Genomic DNA, 13025 nt, shown 5'->3' on the forward strand with positions numbered 1-13025 from the left:
GAAAATATTTACTCTCTGTTCCTTCAAAATAAAAAGTTTGCTGATGACTGATGTAGAATAATGCATTTAATCGTCACAAACAGTTCTATTACTAGTTCCCGCTTACAGATGGGAAAAACAGAGGCACAGAGAGGTTAAGTCATTTTCTTAAGGTCACACAGCCAGCGGCTTGGTACCCCTTCTTCTGGTACCCCAATGTTCCTTGAGAACGATCCCTCTCTCCTTATCTGCAGGTTTTCCAGGATTCTCTGAAGCCCTTTCTTGGGAGAAGCGGGAGCTGCCTTTTCAGACCAAAGAAAGGCCTTTCACCTCAACTTGAACACGGGGTATAACTGGCCTTTTGCTCATCTGAATCAACACAGCTCTCTGACCTCCTAGTTTTACTAACTACAGTTCTGTGGCTATCGACTATATTCACAGAAGCATTCACAGAACAGGCAGGGATGTGAGGCCCTGGGGGTGGGGGCAGCGGGGTGGGGGGGGGTCCTCTACCACCTTCATCTTTGGGGCCAGCTTCTGGAAGCCTGGAGTGGGACTGTCCCAGCAGGTGCATTGTGGCCCGATGGAAAGACATGTTGGGTGGGGCTGAAGGTGGAGGGAGGGCAGACTGTCAATCCCCTCGTAAGAAGCCCATCCCCACCTGTACCGCTGATATGCTGCCTTCACTTTGAACTGGCCATGACCATCTTCTGCCACCTATGGGCTGCTCTGAACTCTGATCTCTAGGATTCCCCAATGACTGCAGGTAACTTAGGGGCATCTCAAGAAAGTCTGTGAAAAGGGATACAGCTTGGGGTGGAGCCCATCAGAAGCAGCTTCTTGGGTGCAGGTAGGTGGGGTGGGAGTGCCAGAGGCCTCAGGAAGGGCTCACCTCCCACTGGGGGAAAACTCTCTGGGCACAGGGTGTCTGAGCTGGGTTTCCAGGTACCTCCTCCAGGGTGCTTCCAATAGGAGTTTTGCTAATATGTTGGGTCTCACACATACTCCCTGGGGCCTCACTTGCCAGATCGTGTAGGATGGTCATCCAGGAAGGTTTATCATCCAGGATGGTTGCTTTAGGTACAACCTGGCCCGCAGAAGCAGCAGCAGGCAGACTGTGGAACCCCCGGAGGGCTGCGGGTAGAGGCATGGGCTGGTCAGTGTCTTTGGCTTTAACTTTCTTGCAAAGAGTGCTGGCTGGAGACTTACAGCTTTCTCATCCTTAGCCATTTTCAAAGCGCCTCCTTCCATAGTTTCCCCAAAGAGACCTGGGGAGTACTTTGCAGAGGATATAAAGACCATTCCAATCCAGAAGCCCTTTGATTCAACTTTTTTTATTATTTTTTTTTCTTTTTGAATGTCATGCAATAATTCACAGTCCCAAGCCCACAGTTTTCAAACAAGGTAGGAAAAAGGAAAAAAGAAGCAAAGGAAATCGGTGGTGTTTTTTTTTTTTTCTTTTTTCTTTTGTTATTTCAAGCAGGACCAAATGTCAGAAAAAAATGCTTCTTTTCTCAATCATTAATTTTTTTTGTCCTTTTAAAATTGTTTATTTTTTTAAATTGATTTCTGCAGGCAGTTATAGTAGGGTTTGGTATAACCAGCAAGCACTCCTGTGTGTGTCTGAGAACGTGTGTGGGGTATGAGTGTGTCTGGTGGAGGTCTGTGTGGGACGCTGGGTTTCCTCTTCGCTTCCGGCTTCTCGCCACACACGGGCCACCAGCTCGCGTTCACCAGGGAAAGGAAAGATTCAGTTGAGATGATAAAACTCATCAATAGAAGCAATTTTTTTCTCCCCGTTTTTCTTTTAAAAATGTTTTTTTTTTTTTTTTTTTGAAATTTCCATTTTCCCCAAGGTTCTCCAAAAATGGCTGAGTTAATTCGAATCCCTTGGCTGTGTGGTTTGTCTGCCCCCGAGGGACCCCGTCGTGGGGGGTCGGGGCTGGGTGGGGGGCGCAGTAGCTGCCCAGGAGCGGCTTGTCCGGCTGAGGGTCTTTGCGGGACACCCTGGTGTGTCCCGGCCCTGGGGACTCCCTCCAGAGGCCGGGGCCGTCCAGCTGGTCCTCTCCTGGGCCCTCCCGGGCCTCACCCGTGTGCTGGGCAGGTGGCAGCGAGGTGGCCCCGCGGCCGGTGCGGCTCCTCCCCGGGGGGGCGTGTGCGTGGGGTGCGTGGGAGGGGGCCGGGCGGGCGCGGGTGCCACCTCGCCCGGGCTTAGCACCAGTCGTCGTCGTCGGTCTCGCTGTAGGTTTCGTGCAGGCCTTTCCGGGAGCCCGGCCCGCGGGGCCTGGCCAGTCCGTGGGCCGGGTAGTAGCCGTTGGGAAGTCGCCGGCCGTGCCTGGAAGGCGAGGCGCAGGCCGGGCCAGCGGCCCGGGGAGTCCTGGGCGAGCACGCGTGGCGCGCGGGGTGCGGCGCGTCGTAGGCGGCGGCCCGGGGCTCCTCCCCGCCGCCGCCGCCGCCGGCGCCCAGGCCGTCGGGCTCGTCGTAGTCGGAGCCCCGGTAGTAACCGTGGTGCCGGGGGACCGGGGGCCCCTCGGCCGCGTGCGCGCCGGACGCCGGCCACCGCACCCCGCCGTGGCGACACGCCCTGGGGGACTCGCTCCTGGCCATGCCCGGGACCCGCCGCTCCATCGTGGGCGAGCGGCTGCTGCCGTGGCCCCCCGTGGGCGGCCGCTCCCCGGCCAGGGGCTCGGCCGTGGGGCCCGGGTACCTCCGCGGGCCGCTGGGGGCCGCCCGGCCTGGCCGCACCGCCGGCTGCTGCTGCTGCTGCTGCTGCGGGGGACCCGAGCCGCCGGCCTTACGGATCACGGGGGAATAGGACACGTGTGGCCGGGGGGTGGAGGGGGTCTGGGGGAGCTGGCGGCGTCCCCGCCGCGGAGTGCTGGTACCAGATGTTGAGGGGGCTGGGCTTCCACTTACGGAACTACTGCCCTACACGAAAATTGAAACAAAGGAAATCAAAAAAAAAGATACACCAAAATCAACCAGGAGATGGGAGGAGACACAGAGGACGGGAGGGTGAGGACCGAAGGAAAACCAAAGGACAGGAGAGGGACCGGGAGGAGGAGGAGGAGAGGGGGACACAGGACATTCGAATGGAAAAAAAAGGAGAAAAGCAACAGCCACAGGGAGGATGAGGGCAGGAAGAGGAGGAGGAGGAGGAGGAGGAGGAGGAGGAGGGGGAGTGGGAGAGACAAGGAGGGAGGAGGAAGTCGAAAACCAACACAACAAAGTGAAAAGAGAAATGAGAAATGGAGTTTTGTAAGTTTGGGGGTTAAAATAGCAGAAGTTTAAAAAATTACTCACAGGCGTCCAGAGGACAGAAATCATAATCGAAACCAAAAAAAAAAAAAAACGGAAGCCGGGTTAAAGGAAAGCAAAAAGGCAGCGGGGCAGCCAGCGTGGCCATGAGTTGTAAAGACTACGCTGGCCAGAAACTCAAAACGTGATCCACAACCAAAGAGGAAGCAGCTGCGGGCAGGGAGCGGGTGGCAGGCGGGCAGGGAGGCTGGGGTGCAGAGTCGGGAGCCAGAGTGGCAGGGGGCAGTGTTCACCCCTGCCCGAGCCCAACCCCCTGGCTTGGGGAGCCCACTCCATGGTGGACAGGGTCAGAGGTCACAGCAGCAGTGGGGGACCCTGCCCAGAGTGGCTGTGGGGTGTAGGCCCCCTCCTCTCCCGGGCCCCAGGGGCTCGGCTCAGGGGTACCTCCTGCCACACCCACCTGCCGGTGTGTCATGTGCTCTCGGCCCTCACTGGGTGAGCGGGACCAGCGCTGGTCCCGGGCCCGGGTCCGGCCGTGGTCAGGCCGCTCCTGGGCGTAGCGCTCCTTGTCTGGGGGCGGGGGGTGGTGGTGGTGGTGGTGGTGATGGTGCTGCCGATGCTTCCGGTCCTTGGGCCGACCCCGCTCCTGGTCTCGGTCCTTTGATGGCAGGTCCCCAGACTGGGTGGTCATGCTCAGGTCTGTCCCCAAGCCTGGGCCAGACGGGGTCAGACAGATAGACAGATGGCTGTGAGGGAGGGGTGGCATGGTCTGTGCGCATGGGAGGCCACCAAGGGGGTCTGTGGGCCCTAGAGAGGGGCACCTTCCCCTGGACCACCCTGGACCAAGGATGGCCTGGTGGGTGTTGGGAGGGGGGTCGGGCCCCAGGTTCTGAGCAGCAGCTGTCACAGCTTGGTCCCTTTGGTCCTGTCCAGGCCTTTCTGTCTTTTCTCCTTCAGTGTCTACCCCACTCTGCCTTCTGTCCTATCTCCCCTCCTCTGTCCCCTCATACAGCCTCCGGTCCCTGGGCCGTGCAGGGCGACCCACCTGTGTCCACGTCCGTGTAGCGGCCCAGGGAGCGCTCGGAGGCGCGATGGCTGCGCTCTCTGCGCCGCGGGTGGTGCCGCTGGTTCTCTTCGGGTGGCACCCTCTCCAGGGAGTAGTCGTCCAGGCGCCGGGCCTTGGGGCCCAGCACGGAGGCCGAGCGCTTCATGGGGCTGGTGTCTGAGATGGTCTGGGGGGGACAGGCCGGCAGACCGGGGTCAGCGGCTGGCACCAAGCAGTCCCGGTCTGTCCTGCCCCATCGGCCGTCAGTGACTGCGGTGTGACCATCCAGGGGCGGGGTCCCGGGGGTGGGGGGGGCCATGGGCCTCGGGTCCTGATCAACCAGAGCTCCAGGACTCCTCTGTCACCCCCCCCAGGCTCATCCTGGGTTCTGGCCAGGAGGCCCCATTCTATCCACCTCCTGCTGGGACAGGCAGGCCAACCGAAGGGCAGAGCTTCCCCCATTCCAAGGGCACACCTGGGAGCCCCGGGGCCCTGGGCAGCACGGGCCGGCACTCGCCCTGCCTGCTCGCCAGGGCGGGTGAGCAGCCTCTGCCTCTCTTCGCTGTCGGGCCTCCAGGCCCAGGGCCAGGCACCCAGCTCACTGTCCTCCTTGGCCAACTGGGCCTGGACTTCTCTGACCACCTGAGTCTGGCTTCCGTAAGGAGCCCTTGAGGGGCTGCCCTGGCATTTGAGGCCCCGAGGGACCTGCTCTCCTCATCCTTGGCCTGCAGCCTGGGGGCCTGCATGTGCTGCACCCACTGGGTCCAGCTGGGTTCTCTGTGGCTGGGAGAGGAGAGGAGGAAGACGGGGCAGACATTGCCCAGGGCCCGGCCCAGCTAAGGGGGCAGCGGTACTGCCCGAGGAAGGAGTTTTAAGGAACACAGGGCTGCGGGACCAGAGGTTCAGGGGTGGTGTTAGGGGAAAGAACCCCTGAGAAAGAGTGGGCCAGGCAGGGCTGCAGGTCAGACTTCTTGGAACGATGGACCCCCTGGCTTGGGGGCTCTGAAGAGAAGGGGGTGGTGGGGGGGGGGAGGGAGGAGGGGGGTGGGGCAGGGTCACTCCTCCAGGGCACACGTGGGGCACACAGAGAACACAACACATGAGGATGGGGCTCCACAGGGGGGGAAGGGGGAGGGGGTGCAGTCTGCAAAGAAAGGGTGGGGTCCGAGGACAGGGAGAGATGACAGGACTCCCACGAGGGGGGGTGGGCGGGAAGAGGGGGCCGGAGCCCAGCTGGGCGGCGGGCGGGCGCGGTACATACACTGAGGTTATTCCCACGTGGCCGGCCCCTTCTCCTCTGTCACAGCCCCACGGGATGGTGCACACAGAAAAAACAGAAAGAAGGAAATAAATATAAAAGCTGAGAGGGAGAGTGGAGAGGTGGTAGATGGAAGAGATGCCAGGGTCGGGGAGAGGAACCTGAGAGGGAGGAGAAGGGGGAGGGAGTGAGAGGTTAAAGTCCCCGGTGGTGTGTGGGCGACCCCAGGCCCAGCCGGCAGTCCTCCCATGAGCACAGAGGAGACAGACAGGAGACACCACAGACAGATGGCAAAGGCACGAGACCGACAGATGGGACGGCGTGGCTGCAGGCCCCTGGCCCTGAGCTTTGCCTCATGCGATGCGCCCCAGCCTTGGCTCTGCTGACGCTCAAAGCTTTGGGGAGGGGTGGCCGTCGGCTGGCTTGTCCCACCCGTCTCCTGGGGCCCAGCAGCTCAGTCCTGGTGGGTGGGGGGGTGGGGGCCCGTCAGGATGGGGCTGGGTAGCCACATGCAGGCTGAGTGCCTCCCGCCCAAGTTCCCGGCAGCCAGAGGCCAGGCCCCTGGGTGACCCTGGCCCAGCCAGGCATAGCACAGCCCACCCCGTGCAGATGTCACGGCACAGCACACGGGCAGCCCGCCACAGTCAGACATGCCGCCCCGCCTCTCAGGCTGGGTGGGCAGCCAGCCATGCTTCTGGCTCTGGCCCCTCTGTCCCCGTGGGCCTGGGGCAGTGGGACCCCCCCCCCTCCCTCCAACCACCCGCCCACCCCAGCCCTGCAGCTGGGTAAAGCAGCCACACGCAGGCACACGTCAGGCACACACACCTGTTCCTCCCCAGCGGCCCCCACAGAGACCAGACAGAGAGACGAACCCCAGCTGCCCCCAGGCCCACCCCAGACTCCGCTACCAGGTCCTAGGACCTGCCAAGTTCCCCAGAGCGTGCATGTATATGAGCACACGCATCCGTGTATGTGCGAGCGCGTGTGCGCATGTGTGCGTGTGCATGAGTGTATATTCTTGATTGCAGCTCTCACCTGGGCCAGACACATCACCTCCCATACCCCCTCTGCAACCTCCACCTCCTCCTGCCTCAAGTACCCCCAAACGGGGCAGAGACAAACCACTTGGCGGTGGCCACGGTACCCTGCCCCAGGGCAACCTCGCCCCCTCTCAGCCCTCTGTCAAGGAGGAGCTAAGAGGACCAGGGCCTCCAGGGGCTCCAGGTGTGGCCTGTAGGGGCAGTGGGGCCTGCACACTGCTGCCGAGGGTGCAGGAGGCCCGCCCAGCCCTGGGTCCCTGGGCTCCGTGGGTAAGCAGAGACTCCAGAGGCCAAGTCCAGCCCCCAGGGCGGTGGGTGAAAGCCCTCACCTGGTTCTCGGCGGGGAGGCGGGGCATGGAGGCGGCCCGGGCCTGGCCCTCCATGGGGAGGTAGTGCTCACTGTCCGAGTAGCCGTCTCTGCCCATCTCTCGCATCTCCACAGACTGCGGGGCAGATGGCGAGGCCCGGTGAGCCCCAGGGCCTGACACGTGGACCCCGGGGGTGGCCCGGTGTGTGCGGAGCTGCAGGTGGGGGGGCCCAGACCCCTCCTTCTTGTCCTGCCCGGGCCTGGGAGCCATGGGGGGCGTGGGGGGTTATGGAGGCACCTGAGAGTTGGGCTGGCTATTGGGCATGTCCGTGGGGGGTCCTCGCTCCGGGCTCCACGTGCCCGTCTTCTGGAACATCTCCTGGGCCCGCTGGGTCACCCAGGATGGGCTTTCCTTCATGCCGCTTTCGTGAGCCATCCTGTGTGGGGCACAGAGACCAGGGTGGTGGTGGGCACTCCGGGGGCTTTCACACCCGACCGGCACCCCCGTTCCCCCGCCTCCTGACCAGAGGGACACTCACAGGCCTCCTCCTGGGTCCAGCTGGGTGGAGGGGAGGGCATTCTGGCCGGGCCCCCCCTCCTGCGTTGGAGACGGGGGCTCCATGCGCTGGAACATGAGAGGTGTCCGGTTCTGGGGAAGCAGAGAGCAGTGTGTGTGTGCACAGGGTAGGGGGGGACAGGGGACAGGTGGAGGAGGGCGCCCCAGGCTCAGGCTCTGGTCAAGGCTGCAGCGGGGAGGCTATGGAGGGTATGCTTAGCCCACCCCTGGGGTGAAATCCCAGGAGTCATTCTTGACATGCCCCCCCACCCCAAAACGCACACACACTCAAGTCTGATCCATCAGCTAGTCCTCAAGACTCTTCCTTCCAAATCCATCCATAACTGGATCACTTCTTACCACTCCACAGCCCACATCCTGGTCCGGCCTCATCAGTTCCGGCCTGGACCAGTGCAGTTGCCTCCTCTCAGGTCTCCCAGCTCCAGCCCTTACCCCCCATGGCCACTAGAGGGCACCTATGAACACCTGCATGAAGTCACTTCCCTCCTCTACTGAGGAGCCCCCATGGCTCCCATATCACTCTGAGCAAAAGTCAAAGCCCACTAGGCCCTGCATAATCTGTCCTGTCACCTCCCCACCCTTGTCTCCTCCCACTGCCCCTCTTGCACACTCTGTTCCACCATATCAACTTCCTTGCTGTTCCCCGAACTCAAACTCATGGTCCTGCCTCAGGGCCTTTGCACTGGCTGTTCCCGCTGCCTGAAACACGCTCCCCCTAGGTATCTGCTTGGCTCCTTCTTCTCTTCCTTCAAGTCTTTCCTCAGATGTCACTTCCTCAGCGAGGCCTCCCCTGACTACCCCTTTCAAGTCACATTCCCTCCCCTGCCCCCGATTTTTCCCATGGCACTTAGCATTTTCTGCAATGCTATGTAACTTAATCATCTGTCATTGTTGGCATTCCCCCAACTGGAAAGTCTGCTCCACAGGGATTCTGGTCTGCTTTGCTCACAGATGCACCCCCGGAGCTGAGAACCATGCCCGGCACACAGTAGGTGCCCTATAAATGTTGATGGAGCAGATGAGTTAATCCAGGCTACGTCTCCTTGGCACTGTCCTACTTTTCAGTGACCTGCCTTGGAGCCTGGCCTCATCCCACTGTTCTGGTTGGTCCTCATGGTGACAAGGAAGCCACTGTCTCCCAGCCTGGATGTCCCCGGAGCAATGGACATAGCAGGGCAGGGCCCTCAGGGCTGGGGCCGTACCTGCTCCTCGCGCATGGCCTGCAGCTTCTTGGCCTTGCTCTGTCGGTAGTACTCCATGATCATCATGGCTGCATAGATCTTCCCCACCGTCAGGTCCGTGGCTGGGGGCACAGGATGAGCTCACTGTGGGTGGGGGCCCCTGTGTGCACCAGCCCTGCCGTCCCTGGACCTCCTCTTTCCCTCCCCCTCCGTCCTGGTGGGACAGAGCCCGAGGCCAGGCCGGGCCTGGCTCTTACACTTGTGAGGGGTGACCAGCAGGTCCAGCGTCTTCTGGGACAGGTTGGGCCAGATGGCCATCATCTCCTTCCGCAGCTCAGCGTCCATCTGTTGTTTGTCGGCTCCGCCTGTGGGTGGGCACAGAGAGGCATCAGCTGGCCTCTGGGGCAGCCGCAAAGCCAGAGGCTCCTGTTGACCCAGGCTCTGGGGTCCTGGTTCCCAGCGGGTCACCAGTGCCCTACGGGCCTGACCCAGAGGAGTCTAGTCCTCAGCAGGGCCAGGGCCTTCGAAAGACCATGTGGGGGACAGTCCAGCTTCCTGAGGGGCCAACCTGGTTCCCACTTACCAGCTGTGTGACCTAGGTGTTAGTCTACTGTGCCGTGCCTCCGTTTCCCCATCTTCAAAATGGGGATGATGGCAATACTACCTGCCTCACTGCGTTGTCTGAAGATCAAAGTAGTTAATGTACAGCATTAGGACGGTGTCTGCTGTAGGGAGCCTGGGGTAAGCCTCAGGGAGCAGTCCTGATAGAGGACGTTCTCCCTCAACCAAGTATCCCCTCCTGTGAATGTTGACCTTGGACAGAGCCAAGCCCTGGTCCCTCACTCCAGCCATGGTGGTCATTAAGGTTCTTTGGCAGCAATTCCTTGTCCCTCCTGCCCGAGTGCACGGGAGCGTGGCCCTTCCTGGCCCCTGGGGTTGACCAGGGCCGTGGGACGAGTTCTTGCCAATGAGGTGTGAGCAGAGTGAGGTCCCACTTTGGGCATTAAATGGCCAGTGCAGGACCCTCCTGAGTTCTCATTCCCTCTGTCACAGCGGCTGGTAATGTTGGGGACAGTGGTTGCCCCCTCAGGCCTGGTCCCTAAGTGACTGATGAACAGAAGCCCCTGCTGACCCCGGAAGTTCCCACATAATGGAAGTGGGAAGCGAATCTTTGTTGGTTCAGGACTTTGGGGCTGTTTGTTACAGTAGCACATTCTCATCCATCCTAACTGATACACCAGCTTGGTCCCTGCTTCTACTCCTGTTTCACAGCCCCAAACAGGGGCTATTCTAAACATTTACCAGCTGGTAGGGAAGGGACACTGATGACAGAGCTAGAGCAAGGGCCTGAAGGCTCCTTGCTGGACCAAATATTAACCCTGTGGTTGCTGGATTATGGGAGGAGATCTAGGGGAAGGGCAGGAGCCGGCTGCCAGCCAGTAGAGAACTATTGCAGTTTTTAACAACCACCCACGGGGGCCTGTGGCTGAATAGCTGGACCGCCCAGACAGCCTCAACATCCCCCTTTGCCTCCATTCCCTGTCCACCTCTCGTCGCCCAGCATCTGCCCTTTGTGTCCCTCCTTCTCCCACTCCTCCATTTCCCGGGCCCAGCCCAGAGCTCCCTCTGGAACTCCTGCCCAGCTTCTCCTTCTCAGCAGATGTGGGTCAAAGCACAGACATCTGCCAGGCACTCCGTGGAGCTTTCACTCGTCTTCCCCCGTGTGACTCTGGAGATGGATGCCTTTATTTTGAGAAAAATCCTTCAGAAGGGCCTTTTTGCAAGTCAAGCTTAGATCCTGTTCCAGAGTGAGGATATGGAGGCGGTGGGGAGCTGAACTGCCTGGACCAGTGTAATCGCTTCTACCCAGGTCGCCTTGCTCCTCCCACAGCCACCAGAGGGCGCCCGTGAACACCTGAGTGCAGTTGCCTCTGCCCGGGTCCGCCTCATCCTCCCATAGCCACCAGAGGGCGCCCACGAACACCTGCATCAGTCACCTGCCTCCTCTGCTCAGAGCCCTTCAAGGCTCTCACCTCACCCAGGGTGATCCCCCAAGTCCACAAGGCCCTGCACGATCCGCCCTCATCTCCTCTACTTTCCCCCTTGCTCACTCTGTTCCAGCCACACCAACCTCCTCGTTGCTCAGCAAACACGCCAAGCACCATCCTGCCTCAGGGTCTTTGCATGGGTTGTTTTCTCTGCCAGGATGGTTCTTTCTACAAATATCTATGTGGTTCCCTCCCTCACCTCCTTCAGGTCCCTGCCCAAACCCTTTATCAAAGAGGTCTTCTAGCTGCCTCCCAACCTAAAACAGCCTCCCCCCCTTCTATGCCTTTTCCTGCTTTATTTCTCTGCTCTTTATCATCTCATGCTATTGTTCACCACCTCACCACTAGGGGGCACGGTCCACGGTCTGGTCTCTCTTTTTGCTGTTGGTGGCTGCAGGGTCTAATGACACAAGGGACTGTGGTCACTGGGGCCGACCTGCATGGGTGTAGGGATGATTGGCGGGCCTGGACACAGGTTGGGAGGTTGTGGGAGATCCTTGGGAAAATCATCTGTGTAGCTGGGTTCTCAACATACTTGACACCAACCTATGACAGTTTTTTTTTTTTTTTCCCCTCTAGGGAAGCAGTTGGAATTAATAGCTAAGTCTCTTGTCCACTGTAGCTAAGTGAGGTGCCTGGGGTCTCTGTGGTTCCTTCTCAGAGACATGGGAAGGGAAAGAAGAGAACATGACATTCTTGTGAAGAGTCACTTTCTCCTGACAGCTTACATATTTCCTGTTTCTAGTGTAGAAAGGGAAGATACCTATTGTTATGGACTGAATTGTGTACCCCCCCCCCAAATTCATGTTGAAGCCCTAACCCCCAGTGTAACGGCATTTGGAGATGGGGCCTTTAAGGAAGTAATTAAAGTTACATGAGGTCATAAGGGTGGTCCCTAATTCAATAGGACTGGTGTCCTTATAAGAAGAGAGAGATAGACACCAGGGATGCACATGCACAAAGGAAAGGCCATGTGAGGACACAGCAAGAAGGCGGCCATCTGCAAGCCGAGGAGAGAGGCCTCAGGAGAAACCAAACCTTCTGGGAAATAAATTTCTGTTGTTTATGCACTCAGTCTCTGATATTTTGTTATGGTGGCCAGAGCTGATTAAGATACCTGCTCTTGGCGTCTGAATTAGGTAAGGTCAAGGTTTCTCCCCGTCAGCACTGTCGACACTTGAGGCTTGATCCTTCTTGGTTGTGGGGCCGTCCTGTGCATTGCAGGATGTTGAGCAGCACCCTTGGCCTCCACCCACTAGTTACCAGTAGCACTCCCTTACCCCAGTCCTGACAACGAAGCCTGTCCCCGGACATTCCCAGGTGTCCCCTGGTGGATAAAACTGCCTCCAGTTGAGAACCACCTTAGACTCTTCCTGCTTTACTTCACTGGGAAATCTTGCATTCAGGATTGTCCTTCACATTTAAATAAAGGCAAAATCCTTAGGGGATTTCAAGGTGGCCCTCCCCTGGGGTCACGAGATCTGCTCAAGGCCGCATCTCAGGTTTACTCCTCCTCCAGGTACGGAATTGTTAACACTGGGGTCCCCAGGGACAGAGGGTTCCCTGCTATTCAGGCATCAGTCCCCCACAAACCAGTTGTGTCCCAGAGTTTGTCGCCCGAAGGGTCCTCCCCTCTCCCACATCACTGTGCACACCTCTGGTGAACCTCCTCTGTTGCAGGGTCTGTCCCGTGCACTCTGAGACATTCAAGCAGCATCCCTGGCCCCTACACACCAGATACCGTGAGCACCAGCCCTCTCCCCGTTGCGACGACCCAAACTGTCTCCAGACATTGCCAATGTCCTCTGGGGGCAGAATTACGCCTGGCTGAGAACCCCCGACTTAGGGTTTAACCCCTGACCTGGATCCACAACCTCTGACCCTGCTCTTTCTTTTCCATAACATTTCTCGCTTTTGAACACGTGACACATCTACTTATTTATCGCTGCCTGTTTATTTGTTGCCTCTTTCCCCGCAGCCCCACAAGGGCCGGAGGTTCGTCTGTCTTTCACTGCCACATCCCACGTGCCGAGGACAGGGCCAGGCACACAGCAGGTGCCCCATGGATGTTCTCATTCAATGAGCTGATAATGCAGGCAGGTCAAAGCCCTTCAGCTCCCACCAGGCCACCCCAGAACCTTCCAGGCCATTGCAGAACCCACCTCCAGACAGAGCCTGGTCTTTGAGGGTATTAAAGGATGAGACAGTGGCCTTTTGGCTGGTCAGCCACGTGGAGTTCTGAAGGAGAATCCAGGCTGGCCCGGACTCAGGGAATGCTGGACAGCTGTGGAGATTCTGTTACTGGCTGGCTGAGGCCTCGTCTCTTCTGCAC

At 59.3% G+C, this 13025-nt stretch overlaps 1 protein-coding gene across 10 annotated transcripts in view; it reads right to left on the minus strand.

Annotated features, from left to right (window-relative positions):
* Positions 1-1472: 1472 nt before the first annotated feature.
* Positions 1473-13025, minus strand: part of CACNA1A (calcium voltage-gated channel subunit alpha1 A) — a 310161-nt gene continuing 298608 nt past the window's right edge. For 5 of the 10 annotated variants that reach the window (XM_036847440.1, XM_036847441.1, XM_036847445.1 and 2 more), the window contains 9 exons: positions 8903-9010; positions 8667-8767; positions 7427-7536; positions 7186-7324; positions 6910-7023; positions 5544-5579; positions 4283-4469; positions 3698-3948; positions 2191-2907 (listed from right to left, as the gene is read on the minus strand). In XM_036847440.1, the coding sequence (XP_036703335.1) occupies positions 2191-2907; positions 3698-3948; positions 4283-4469; positions 5544-5579; positions 6910-7023; positions 7186-7324; positions 7427-7536; positions 8667-8767; positions 8903-9010 (1763 nt within the window). Of the gene's footprint in view, positions 2908-3697; positions 3949-4282; positions 4470-5543; positions 5580-6909; positions 7024-7185; positions 7325-7426; positions 7537-8666; positions 8768-8902; positions 9011-13025 lie in introns of all 10 variants that reach the window. The other 5 variants (XM_036847442.1, XM_036847443.1, XM_036847438.1 and 2 more) reach the window with 4 other exon arrangements.

This window comes from Balaenoptera musculus, chromosome 3 (genome assembly GCF_009873245.2).
Source record: "Balaenoptera musculus isolate JJ_BM4_2016_0621 chromosome 3, mBalMus1.pri.v3, whole genome shotgun sequence".
In the NCBI taxonomy this organism is placed as follows: Eukaryota; Metazoa; Chordata; class Mammalia; order Artiodactyla; family Balaenopteridae; genus Balaenoptera; species Balaenoptera musculus.